General features: G+C 37.2%; 1 protein-coding gene across 9 annotated transcripts in view; it reads right to left on the bottom strand.

Annotated features, from left to right (window-relative positions):
* Positions 1-13,898, bottom strand: part of KLHL20 (kelch like family member 20) — a 67,769-nt gene that overhangs the window by 30,813 nt on the left and 23,058 nt on the right. For all 9 annotated transcript variants that reach the window (XM_069546048.1, XM_069546047.1, XM_069546045.1 and 6 more), the window contains one exon: positions 5,378-5,951. In XM_069546048.1, coding sequence (XP_069402149.1) covers positions 5,378-5,951 — 574 coding nt within the window. The remainder of the gene's footprint in view (positions 1-5,377; positions 5,952-13,898) is intronic.

Below are 13,898 nucleotides of genomic sequence, written 5' to 3'. Positions count from 1 at the left end.
TTAAAGAGCCTCTTAATGAAAGTGAAAGAGGAGAGTGAAATAGTTGGCTTAAAGCTCAACATTCAGAAAACAAAGATCATGGCATCTGGTCCCATCACTTCATGGGAAATAGATGGGGAAACAGCGGCTGAATTTATTTTTTGGGGCTCCAAAATCCCTGCAGAGGGTGATTGTGGCCATGAAATTAAAAGACACTTACTTCTTGGAAGGAACATCATGACCAACCTAGACAGCATATTAAAAAGCAGAGACATTACTTTGTCAACAAAGGTCCATCTAGTCAAGGCTATGGTTTTTCCAGTAGTCATGTATGGATGTGAAAGTTGGACTATAAAGAAAGCTGAGTGCAGAAGAATTGATGGTTTTGAACTGTGGTGTTGGAGAAGACTCTTGAGAGTCCCTTGGACTGCAAGGAGATCCAACCAGTCCATCCTAAAGGAGATCAGTCCTGGTTGTTCATTGGAGGGACTGATGTTGAAGGTGAAACTCCAATACTTTGGCCACCTGATGCGAAGAGCTGACTCACTGGAAAAGATCCTGATGCTGATTGAGGGAAAGATGAGGGCAGGAGGAGAAGGGGACAACAGAGGATGAGATGGTTGGATGGCATCACCGACTCAATGGACATGAGTTTGAGTAAACTCCGGGAGTTGATGATGGACAGGAAGGACTGGCGTGCTGTGGTTCATGGGGTTGCAAAGAGTCAGACACAACTGAGCAACTGAACTGAACTGAAACTGAAGGAGGCAAGAATATACAATGGAGAAAAGACAGTCTCTTTAATAAGTTGTGCTGGAAAAAACTGGACAGCTACATAAAAGAATGAAATTAGAACATTCTCTAACATCATATTCAAAAGTAAACTCAAAATGAATTAGGAGGTAGGGATTCAAATACATATAATATTATATATAAATGGAGAAGGAAATGGCAACCCATTCCTGTATTCTTGCCTAGAGAATCCCATGGACAGAGGAGCGTGGTGGGCCATGGTCCATGGGGTCACAGAGAGTCGGACATGACTGAAGTGACTAAGCATGCACTATATATAAAATAGATAACAAGGACCTATTGTCAACCACTATATTCAATACCTTATAATTTATAATGGAAGACAATGTAAAAAGAATCATAATGATCACTATATTGTACATCTAAAACTAACACAACATTGTAAATCAATTACATTTCAATAAAAATTAAAAAAATAAACACCCCTCCACCAAAAGTTCTATGAATAATACTATGAATTAAACTGACTGTTTTTGAAAAAAATAGAAAAAAGCCCTTCAAAATGGATTAAAGACCTAAACATAAGACCACATACTATGAAACTCCTAGGAGGAAACATCAATAGAACATTCTTTGACATAATCACAGCAATATATTTTTGGATGCATCTCCTAAAGTAAAGGAAATAAAAGCAAAAATAGACACATGGGACCTAATTACACTTAAAAGCTTTTGCACAGCAAAGAAAACCACTGACAAAACAAAAGAACAACCTACTGAATAGAAAGATATTTGCAGATGACACAACTGATAAGGGATGATACACACTGAAAAGTTCAGGAGTAAAGGAATATGATGTATGCAACATACTCTCAAACTGCTGAAAGAAAAATATATAATAAGGACAAAATGATAAAGAAAAAGTAGCAAAATGTTAACAAGTGATGAATCTCAGTAAAGGGTATGTGAGTTTCTTCTTTTTCCTACAGTTTTTTATATATATATATTTTTGATAGTTTTTTCAAATAAAGTTTAAAGTTTTTTTCCAATCTGATAGGTTAAGAAATGTTGTTTTAATGTATTTTTTTTAGTTATGTGTAATGGTATCTTTTCATGTTTAATTTACATTTAATATTTTTATACATTGCTTATTCATATCTTTTGCCTATTTTTCTGCTGTATTTTTTTAATGGTTTTTCTCATTCAATTTGTATGAGTCTTATAAGAATTAGTATTTCTTCTGTCATGTATGCTCCAAATAGGTTTTCAGAGTTTGGTATTATTTAATTTAGTTTAAGGTGTTTTTTGCTTGTTACTGTTGTTATGAACAATAACATTTAATTTTTATGCAGTCAAATTTATCAGGCTTCTGGGTTATATCCTGCCTAGAAAGGCCATTTTTACCCTAAGCCTAGTAATGCTTTCTTCTAGTACTTTTAGAATTTAAATTTTGGGGTTTATTTATCCATTGAGAATTCCATCTGTTTAAAGAGTTTATTTCCTGCCCCCCCAAATAACCAGTTTTACTAATGACATATATTAAACAACTTTACCTTCCTCCACTGACTTGATCAAAGCAGTCAATCCTAAATGAAATCAGTCCTGAATATTTACTGGAAGGACCAATGCTGAAGCTGAAGCTCCAGTTCTTTGGCCACCTGATGCAAAGAGCTGACTCCTTGGAAAAGACCCTGATGCTGGGAACAATTGAAGGCAGGAGAAGGGGATGACAGAAGATAAGGTGGCTGGATGGCATCACCGACTTGATGGACATGAGTTTGAGCAAGCTCGAGGCGTGCTGCAGTCAGAGAAGCCTGGCATGCTGCAGTCCATGGGGTCGCCGAGTTAGATAGACATGACTGAGCGACTGAACTGAACCACTGATTTGAAACATCTATTTTTGGACTCAGAGCTACACTGATTTGCTCTGTCTTTAGTTTCAAAATGTTTTCATATTTCTTAAAGACAATGATTCTAATATTAAATTTTAGAAACTTCCTGGATGTTCTAGCATAGCTTTCCCTTGGTATCTAAGGAAGATTGGTCCCAGGACTGTTCCGCACTCCACCTCCTCCATGTCCCCAGGATACCAAAATTCCTAGATGCTCAAGACTCATATAAAATGGCATAGTATTTACATGTAACTTACACACATCCTCCCATATACTTTAAGAACTCTAGATTAATTATAATACCTAATACAATGTAAATGATATGTAAATAGTTGTCAACACCTGACAAATTCAAATGTTACCTTTGGGAACTTTATTAAATTTTTTTTTTCATATTTTTGATCCACGGTTAGTTCAATCTGTGAATGCAGAACCAGCAAATATGGAAGGCCAACTGTGTGTGTGTATGTACGTATGTGTGTGTGTATGTACGTATGTGTGTGTGTATGTGCGTCTGTGTGTGTGTATATCTTCCTTTCTATACAGTCCCTGCCTTTGCATTTCATGATGCCCATGCTGGTTTTTCTCCTCTCTCTATTCTAGTTATTCTCAGTTTTATTTGCCAATTGCTTTTTCATTAATCATCCTTCAATACTGGAAAAACTTGAGGGCTTTTCTCTCCTCCTACTAGGTGATCACATTGGCAATGATTTTTTTAACCTTGCTTATGATGCTTTTTGTTATAAAAGTTTTAATTTATATACAATTAATATTGTCAGTCTTTTCTTTTATGGCTTCAGGGTTATATCCTGCCTAAAAAGGGCTATGACACATTTTAATTATTATAACTTCATTACTGTGTTGTTGTGCTTAGTTGCTCAATCATGTCTGACTCTTGTGACCCCACAGATTGTAGCCTGTGAGGCTCCTCTGTCCATGGGATTCTCCAGGCAAGAATAATGGAGTGGGTTGCCATTTCCTTCTCCAGGGGATCTTCCCAACTCAGGAATCGAACCCAGTTCTGCATTGCAGGCATTACTATGTTGATAACTACTGAATTTTAATCTCAGCCTAACCTCTTTGCAGAGATACAGACTCATATAAACAGTGAGTTGCTCAATATCTCTATAGATATTTCACAGGCGTATCAAACTGAATATACCTAAAATGGAACCGATGGTTTTTCCTCCTCAAGCTATTCCCCTCTCCATTACATCTGTAGTAGATTCCCAGAAATGGGATTGCCAAAACAAAGAGCATGAGCAAAATGTGTGTAATTTTGATATACTGCCCAATTTCCTTTCAGAGGGGTTATATCAGTTTATACTTATGCTAGCAATTAGCTTGGAGAAGGTAATGGCACCTCACTCCAGTACTCTTGCCTGGAAAACCCTATGGATGGAGGAGCCTGGTAGGCTGCAGTCCATGGGGTCGCTAAGAGTCTGACAGGACTGAGTGACTTCACTTTCATTTTTCACTTTGGTGCATCGGAGAAGGAAATGGCAACCCACTCCAGTGTTCTTGCCTGGAGAATCCCAGGGACAAGGGAGCCTGGTGGGCTGCCGTCTATGGGGTCACACAGAGTTGGACACGACCGAAGTGACTTAGCAGCAGCAGCAGCAATTAGCTATTTCACCCTTGTTAACAGGGTGTGTAACCAAACTTCTGGATATTTGTAATCTGGTAGATAAAAAATAGTACTTTGGTGTAGTTTTAATTCATGTTTCAGTTATTGTGAACAAACCTGAGCAGATTTTCATGTTTAAGGGCAATCTGAACTTCTTGTTTACTACCCATTTTTAGGTCACTGGCCTAGGTTATTGACCAATAAGGAGCTCTTGATATAGTAAGGAGATATCATCTGTAATATGAGTTGCAAATGTTTTCCCTTAGTTTGTCTTTAATTTTTTCTCTCATTATTGTTTTACCATGCAAAATTTTAAAATATTTATATAGTCAAATCTATCAATATTTTCTTCTATGCTTTCTGGGTTAGTCAATTAGAAAGACCTCTTCAAAAGGAATTGTTTTGTGTCATCTTCTACTATTTTCATGGTTTCACTTTGTATTTTTTAAATTTTGGATCCATTCACCGGACGTTATCCTGTTGGACAGAAAAGTGATACTAAAGAATAAAATGGACATGCCATTCCTTTGCTTAAAATCCTTTAATGGTTTTCTACTGGTCTTAAGATCAAATTTCAAATTCTTAACATGGTCTATTAACTCCAATGTGATCTGGCCCTGTTTCTTCTGTAAAATCATTATGTAACATTCTTTATTGCTCTCTGGATCTCATTGGGTTTCTTTTAGTTCCTCAAACTTGTTATGCTTTTTCATGTCTCAGAATCTTGGATGAACTGTTCCAGAACCAAAGTTAAATCTCTCTGTAATACATTGTTAAATTATCCAGGGCTTCTTTGTAGCACTCATTAACTCTAATTAATTATTTATGTAATTATGAATTCAGTAGCTGTCTTCTGTGCCAGATTATAAGTCTCCACTAGAACAAACACTCAAGGCATCTTGTTCACTACTGTAGCTTCTGTTCCCAAGCACAGAGGTGGAAGTATAGCAGCTTCACAGATATTTATTAAATGAATGAATAAATGAAAAATAATAGGTTTAATAAATTCTTTGATAACATCTAATTTCATTTTTCTGATTATTAGCTTAACAAATAATCTGATATACTATATCGTTCTCCTAACAAATACATTGTGGATGCATTCAAACCACCAAGTACAACTTACCTCTTGAAAATTATGTTGAGTGAACTTGTCTGCTATCCTTAGCAACTCACGACATGAATGTGTGTCAGCAAAAGCCCGAATGCCCAGGCAGTTTGAAGGATCTAATTGTCTCTTCAAGAATTCACAACAGGCTTCTTGTATTTCTGCCAGCTGGAGGAGGCAAGCAGCTGGCAAGAGGGTCTGAACATTGCCCTCTTCCACAGTTATCTGGGAGGTATATGCAAAGTCTATCAGTAGTTCCATAGCCCTCTCATCTATGTCTCGGATCACTACTTCCGTCTGACGGCTCTCTGCCAATTCTCCTGTAAACATAGCTCGGAAGTAGGGACTACAGGCTGACAAAATGACTCGATGGGCATATATCTTCTTAGCGCCCACAACTAGCACCACATCGCATAGCTCCCGGTGTTTTCTCAGAAGGTTAATCACTTCCAAGGTTTGTCGAGGGTGCTTGTCTGAGATATAGGGCATGCGGGCAGGTTGGGGAACCCCTTCTGGCAATTTGTTGGGGTCTCCAAGGGTGCAGCGGCTTGTTACATCCATTCCAGTCTCTCCTGGCCGAATGTTGGTACACCTACAGGAATGGGGGTAGGAGGGAGAAAAGAAGATGACAATATTTTTAGAAGCTCATTCCAGCATTTCATTTGTATTTCATATGTAGAGATTCAGGTGTTAATTTACTAAGTAAATGCCACAAACAAATTATTGACAAATAATTAGAACTAAAATATTTGGATTTTCATAACCATCACACTGTATCAACATGGAGGAAAAGAGAGAATCTGTGCCCCTCAGTGAAGACGGTAACTATGTTTTTGACAAATATTTACTATTTTTTATAGTTTACAAAGCATTTAGCTATGGACTAAGGAAAATTCAAAGGAATATAAAGAGGCAGTCAGGAAACCTAATTATCTAGAACAAGGAGATATACATGAATAGCCAGAAAGAGGGTAACCAGGATAAACAATATGATTCAGAAAGGCAAAATCTATGAAATATTTGTTTATCCTGGAACATATACCTGATTGGCATATGCTCTCAGTTATTACAAGGGTATGTATTTGTGTTGTGTGTGTGTGTGAAGTGGAAATATTACATTGGGTTTTTTAATAGTTTAGGTGAAATATGTAAGCACACATCACTATACTTCTGTTTCTGATTCTATACTTGCTAGGCAGTCTTCTGATGTACAATTCTTTCAAAGGTATCATGTTATTAAAAAGGGAGGTAGGTGACTTCAGTGTCCTGATCACTGGGTTTTAGGTCAGCCTAAAGTTAGTCTCAGAAACTAATCATCTATGACTGTACTGAGATAGTTTAATATCTGGTCCACAAGGGACAGTATTAGTTTACTACCTCTAAAACTATAGCACCAACAAGACATACAATATAATAAAACACTAGTGTGTTGAGAGAATCCCCTGGAAAGGAGAGGAGACTCTAAAAGAACATTTTAGGAAGAAGAAACTACATTCAGTTCTTCGCCATCTGTTTTTCCAAAGCACTTATAAATTTAATCTATGCTTGGCCAGAGCCTACAGGTAAATGTATTCTACAGTACAAACTATTCATAATACCTGACATCTGGTAGAAACAGCACCATTTATGCCTGACAATTTAAAACTGAAACTGAAAGCTGGGCAGTTAAAAAACAATTTTTACCACCCACATAAACAACCAAAAGAGCCTTTAGCCACAGTACTTTATTGGTGTCGTTTGTAGTAGATGCTGAAAGAATAAATCACGAGGTTAACAGTGGTGTACTCCAGCTTTAAAAAAGAACCACCATTAAAGACAAGACCAATTTAAAAATTCCCATTATAATGCTGACATTCTATGTTGAAATTAAAGAGTTTTGTTGCAATCTTAATCATGTACACAAAGATGGTACTGTTGAACTCAGATATAAACAATTTTTTATTTCACGCAAGTACAACATGGAAGCTAATTTCTACATATCTACTTAAGTTCTGTTTTCTATGCTCTCTATACACATTCTTGAGAAGTACATTTAATCTCATATTTTCCATCGCCTGTATATAAATGACTAAAGGATTCTTAACTCCCACCTGGGTAAGTTCTGAATTCAGATCCATATGGATGTCCCCAAATCACTCAAACTCAATATATCTCAAATACTAAAACTGATTCCTTGACTACTTTCACCCAAGTACAAGTCTCCCTTCTAGGCTTCCCAGATCAATTAAAGATAATTTCATTGTTCTAGTTGCTCAGGTCAAACATTTTGGAGCCCTTTTCCTTCCACATACCTTCAAATGCAAGCAAGCCATCAGCCAATTCTGACACCCAAATTCCTAGAATCCAAATATTTCTTTTCATTTTCCACTAGTCTCATCCTAATTCCTGATCCCTGGGTTGAGAAGATCCTCTGGAGAAGGAAACAGCAACATACTCTAGTATTCTTGCCTGGGAAATCCCATAGACAGAGGAGCCTGGTGGGCTACAGTCCATGGGGTTGCAAAAAGCCGGACAAAAAAGAGTAACTGAACACACGCCCTAATTCAGTCTATCTTCACACTTCTTTATATGATAACAGCTGCCTAAGTGATCTGCCTGCTTTCACCTTTGCTGATTTATAGTCTCCTCTAAACAACCAAAACGATCCTTTAGAAAATTCATGTTGTACCATTTCTCTGCTCAAAATCTTTTAAACACTCATAGTAAAAAACAAAGCCTGTAGAGCTTACGAACTTCTGTATGAGTCCTCCTCAAGCTAACTCTCTGAATTCATCTTCCACTCTTCCCTTGCTCATGGTTCTCTAGTCACACAGACTTCCTTGCTGCTTATGGGACATGCCAAGGCCTTTCTTGCTTCAGAGCCTTAATCCTTCTTCCTGAAAGGTTTCTCCCCAAATATCTGCAGAACTCATCCCCTCATTTCTTTCAGATCTCTGTTCACATGTCAACTTATCAGACCACCTTACATGAGAAAGCATCTCTTACTTCTACTATCCTGTACCCTTTACTGTGCTCAATTTTTCTTCTTAAATAAGTATTTCCTGATAAAATGTATTGGCTTTCTCTCCCAAACAGAGCATAAGCTTCATGAAAACAAAGTCTTTGTTCTCTTTTGCTCAATGCTATACCTCAACACCTGGATTTAGTGCTCATTAAATAGTTGTCAAATGAATTAAACTTTTCTTCCTATACCCTCCAAACTTTCTTGTCTAGTTCTCTTGAAAGAATGCCTAGTCTGTAGCCAGGCAAACATAGACTCAAATGTTAGTTCCATCATTTACAAGGTATAATCTTGGGCAAATGGTTTAACTTCTCTGATCCTCAAGTTCATCATTTGTAATGTGGGAATAATTACACTTACTTCACAAGGAAAGTGACAGTGTTGGAATTTGTCTAAATGTATTAATAGGTACTAGGTACTCTGACTCCAAGGGCTTCCCTTGTGGCTCAGCTGGTAAAGAATCTGCCTGCAATGCGGGAGACCTGGGTTTGATCCCTGGGTTGGGAAGATCCCCTGGAGAAGGGAAAGGCTACCCACTCCAGTATCCTGGCCTACAGAATTCCATGGACTGCATAGTCCATGGGGTCACAAAGAGTCGGACACGACTGAGTGACTTTTACTTTCACTGACTCCAAAGTCAGTGCTTTATCCTGAACAGTTTTGGTCAATTGGATGGAGCATTTGAAATGGAAATGATCTTGGCAATCTGGTTTACATGACTGTTGTTCTTAGAGGGGAGAAAAAGCAAGCATGCTGCCACACGAAGCATCCACATGCTAGAGTACACTGCTTTTTTAGGAGCAAGAACAGGGATCAAAGACTGTAAGAGGTACCTCATTGTAAATCTTCTGAGAAGTTATATTTAATTCTAGAAGTTATAATTAATTCTATACATTGTTATTTCTTCTGTGGTTCTGCTATTTGTTTTTGTAAACGTTTACTTAAAAAAAAAAAAAACTGCTCAGCCCGCATCCTGCATCATTCTCATCACCTCCAAAAAGTTCTACTGGCAAAAATGCTCCCCACCCTCAACACTCGCCATACATACCTGTACATTTTTCTGGGCAACTTTGAAGGGAATTTATAATAAGCATCCTAGAAATATAGATTGCATTCATACCTTGTCACATCTATATTCATACCTTTGTTTGGATTCTGATGGATTAAGTATTCTAATGATTTGAGGGGTGGGTGATAAACTGAAGTGTGAACTGCTCCCCCAAAGAGAAAAGTGTCCTAGGAAAGCTTTTTTTAAAAATTTAAGTATAGTTAATTTACAATGTTGTGTTAGTTTCAGGTATAGAGAAAAGTGGGCTTCCCTGGTGGCTCAGACAGGAGACCAGGATTCAATCCCTGGGTAGGGAAGATCCCCTGGAGAAGGAAATGGCAACCCACTCCAGTATTCTTGACTTGAATCATATGGACAGAGGAGCCTGGCGGCTACAGTCCATGGGCTCGCAGAGAGTCATACAGGACTGAGTGACTAACACACACACAGCAAGGTGATTCAGCTGTACACACACTCTACATACACACTCATGCATATGTATTTGCAGATTTACATACTTATATGTTCTTTTTAAGATTATTTTCCATTATAGTTTATTGTAAGATAGTGAATATATTTCCATGTGCTATACAGTAGGTCCTTGCTGCTTATTTTAAATACAATTAAGTGTATATGTTTATCTTCTAAACTTCTAATTTGTACCTCTCCCCCAACCCCCCGCCCCCAGTTATCCTCTTTGGTAACCATAAATTTGTTTTCTATATCTGTGAGTTAGTTTCTGTTTTATAAGTAAATTCATATGTATCTTTTTTTTCTAATTAGGGAAGCTTTTAATTAAAGGTGTGGGGGAGCAAGCCTGACTGTCCAAGTGAAAATTCATCTAGAGAAACCAGAGGATCTCAAACTATTTAATTTCTCAATCTGTGGATTTCTATCCCAATAGTGAATGAAGGATATTACAGTAAATATATGTATAATATATTAAATAAAGAAATTGAACTCAAATAGTATTTTTATTAACTTAATTTACAAGACTAATCTACATGTGTCGTAAGGTTGAAGAAGCTAGGTGGAAGGATTTTTCTGGATTCTATCCACAGTTAACAAACTATGGAGACCAAACAGAGCTTTTGCCTTCTCCCACAAAAGGACTGCCAATTCTAGGGAAGAGTTAGTCTTTCTAAAACCAAAAGGGTATAAAATGTGCCAATAAGTTTAGCAGACTTTGTATTCACTAAACACTTATGAAAAGCAGAACTTCAAGATAAAGTCTGTAAATGGAATATTTACCATCAATTCTCTCAAACCTTAACATAACCTTAGTTTGTTCTTTACCACCCATGTACTTCAAGGGAAGCTGATCATGTACCCAGCTATAAGGATGAAGCCTGAATTCTCTTGCAATTTTAGGTTTGGATGAAGCTAATATTGAAGAGGTTACACTGGAGACACAGGGAAAACTTGGGTCTAGGATGGTACTATCAAGTCATGCATTGAACAACCCTGGAGCCCACCTTACTTCTGGCCTTCTTGTTATGTAAATAAAAGACTGCTATATTGATTAAGCCAGTTTGAGTCAAGAAACTGTTAATTCCAACCCCAAACTTTCTGATACCAAAAACAAGTAGTTAATATGTGAAATTAGCCACATATCTAAATTTACTAACCAACTTGAATATAGAAAATAACCCTTGCTTTGACTGGCCAACTAATTCTGTATATTATAGAGACTCTTGCTCCATTATTATCCAATTTTCTAAAAATAGTATTGGTAAATTTAGAAGTATGGCTTGAATTTGTATCTTTTCTTTCAAATGAAGTAAAATGTTGGAAGAAGACTAGATACTCTTTCTTCACAGTGGCTAGCCCAATTCCTATTGGGCTGTTACACTCAATTTTAAAATACTATTTCTCTAATACCAGCTATGTGAGGGTACTTGGTAAAAACACAGATTCTTAAGAGGGGATAGAGAATCAAAATCTCTGAGGGTATGGTTCCACAGTCTGCATTTAGCAAGTGGTTGTTTTAACACAAATTAAAGTTTAATTAATTACTGACTAATGAATTTGACTAATAAATAAAATTTCTCAGTGGAAGCTGTCAGTTTTTACAAAAAGAATGTTGACCTAAGATGAAAGGAAAAAAACAATGTGAAAAAAGTAATGATTCAAAATGCAGCTATAGAGAGAAAAAAATGTAACAGCAAAGTCACTGTCAAACATATAAAATAAAACAATAAGGATTTGGATATACCAAAATGTCAGTAAATCTAAAAAATTCTGTAAACAGGCATCAGACATTATATATGAAGTAATTTTAAGAAATGATTCCTACACTTGAATTTCTCTATATAACGGGAACAAAAAAGCTGTTATTAATTTTTTAAAAATTATTCTTTCACATTCTGTGGGAATGGGCAACATTTACTTCAGAGACAGATGGTGTTTTTAAAGAAATATCTGTTTAAGCCTTTCAATTATAAAATGCCAAGGTGACAGCCCTTGGGATGATTATTAGACGTCCTTCATTTGCAGTACTTTTTGGTTTCTTACGTTTTGAAATTTAAATTGAACTTAAATATCATTAGGAGGGCTCGGAATATTAGTTCACACAGTCCCCACCACTCTCTGTCTTACATGAAGTTATGCCATGCACTTACATGAACTATCTAAAAAGCATATGAGGACTTTGTTTTTTAGTCTGTTTTTATTCTCGCCAGGAAAATCCCATGGACAGAGGAGCCTGGAAGGCTACAGACCATGGAGTCACAAAGAGTCAGACATGACTGAAGTGACTGAGCACAGAGCACTAGAGGTATCAAGATTGGAACAGAGAGACCCAAGCTACTCAGTATAATAAAGTAATGGTAATTTCAAAGGGAGAAAGTTTTAAGGGGAGAAAGAGAGAATTAAAACAGAAAGAACTGCCATACGACCTAGCAATCCCCCTGCTGGGCATACACACCAAGGAAACCAGAATGAAACGTGTACCCCAATGTTCATCATGGCACTGTTTACAATAGCCAGGACATGGAAGCAACCTAGATGTCCACTGGCAGATGAATGGATAAGAAAGCTGTGGTACATATACACAACGGAATATTACTCAGCTATTAAAAAGAATGCATTTGAATCAGTTCTAATGTGGTGGATGAAACTGGAGTCTATTATACAGAGTGAAGTAAGCCAGAAAGAAAAATACCAATATAGTATATTAACACATATACATGGAATTTAGAAAGATGGTAACAATGACCCTATATGTGAGACAGCAAAAGAGACACAGATGTAAAGAACAGACTTTTGGACTCTATGGGAGAAGGTGAGAGTTGGATGATTTGAGAGAAAAACATTGAAACATGTATATTATCTTATGTGAAACAGATCGCCAGTCTAGGTTCAATGCATGAGACAGGGTGCTCTGGGCCGGTGCACTGGGATGACCCTGAGGGATGGGATGGGGAGGGAGGTGGGAGGGGGGTTCAGGATGGGGAACACATGTACACCCATGGCTGATTCATATCAATGTATGGCAAAAACCACTACAATATTGTTAAGTAATTAGCCCCCAACTAAAACAAATTAATTAATTAAAAAAAAAAAAACCCAGAAAGCAAAAGAAATGAAGACTGGTTAAAAATGGTGGCAGGTTGTGATTTAAGGACAGAAACAGCCAGTGAAAGAATGTTGAATGGCTAAGAACTTTTATGGCTTCTTTCATTATTCCTAAACATTCAGTAAAAATCTGATGTATTTGATGGCAGTTCTCAAAGAAGGCAAAGAAAGCAACAATGAGTATGCAGTATTTCTAGAAAGAAGCTTGGCTGTGAAAAGAGACATAAAGTTCTACGTCTACTTTAAGACAGTAATAGCAGGAAAATGATTATATATTGAAGCAACGAAGCAGAAGGAGGGTGAAGTTTTAAAATATATGTAAAGAGGGAGAGAATAAATGATGGAGCAAAATTCTTGAACAGTGGAATATAAAAAAATACAGAAGGATTGATCATAGATAAAAGGAAGAAGGGCTCCCCATAAGCGATCAGGGGAAAGGAGTGGGAGGAAACACAGTGTGGAAACGGATAGATATTTCTGGCTAAGGATGTGTCAGAAGCTGGAGGAAGTTCATACCTGATGGCCTCTATCTTTTTTTGTGAAGTAGGAGTTGGGGGAACAGATCACTTGCTGCTACTGAAAGGAGTGCTAAGAGGGTCATGAGAAGAATGGGTGAGGATGTGAAATAGCTACTGTGGGGAATGAGTAAGCATTGATTTTGGATAACACTGTTGGCTCAATGATATTAAAGACTCTGACTACAGTAGCATGAATTCCCTGTGACTGGTTTTATCTAGCAATAATCTATAGCCCAAATTAGAGAATATAAATGCCTGCATTAATCTAGAATTGAGAAATGCCATGGACATACTCAAGAGTTGAGTGAGCAGCGGCCAGAAAATGGTTGAAGTGGTTGTAGGAGTAAACTGTGTAAAAACACAAGAGACAAAAGCCATGTTGATTATGACTAGGTC

This window comes from Ovis canadensis, chromosome 12 (assembly GCF_042477335.2).
Source record: "Ovis canadensis isolate MfBH-ARS-UI-01 breed Bighorn chromosome 12, ARS-UI_OviCan_v2, whole genome shotgun sequence".
Taxonomy (NCBI): domain Eukaryota; kingdom Metazoa; phylum Chordata; class Mammalia; order Artiodactyla; family Bovidae; genus Ovis; species Ovis canadensis.
The sequence above is the reverse complement of the archived record's forward strand: the minus strand, read 5'-3'. Positions and strand labels throughout refer to the sequence as shown.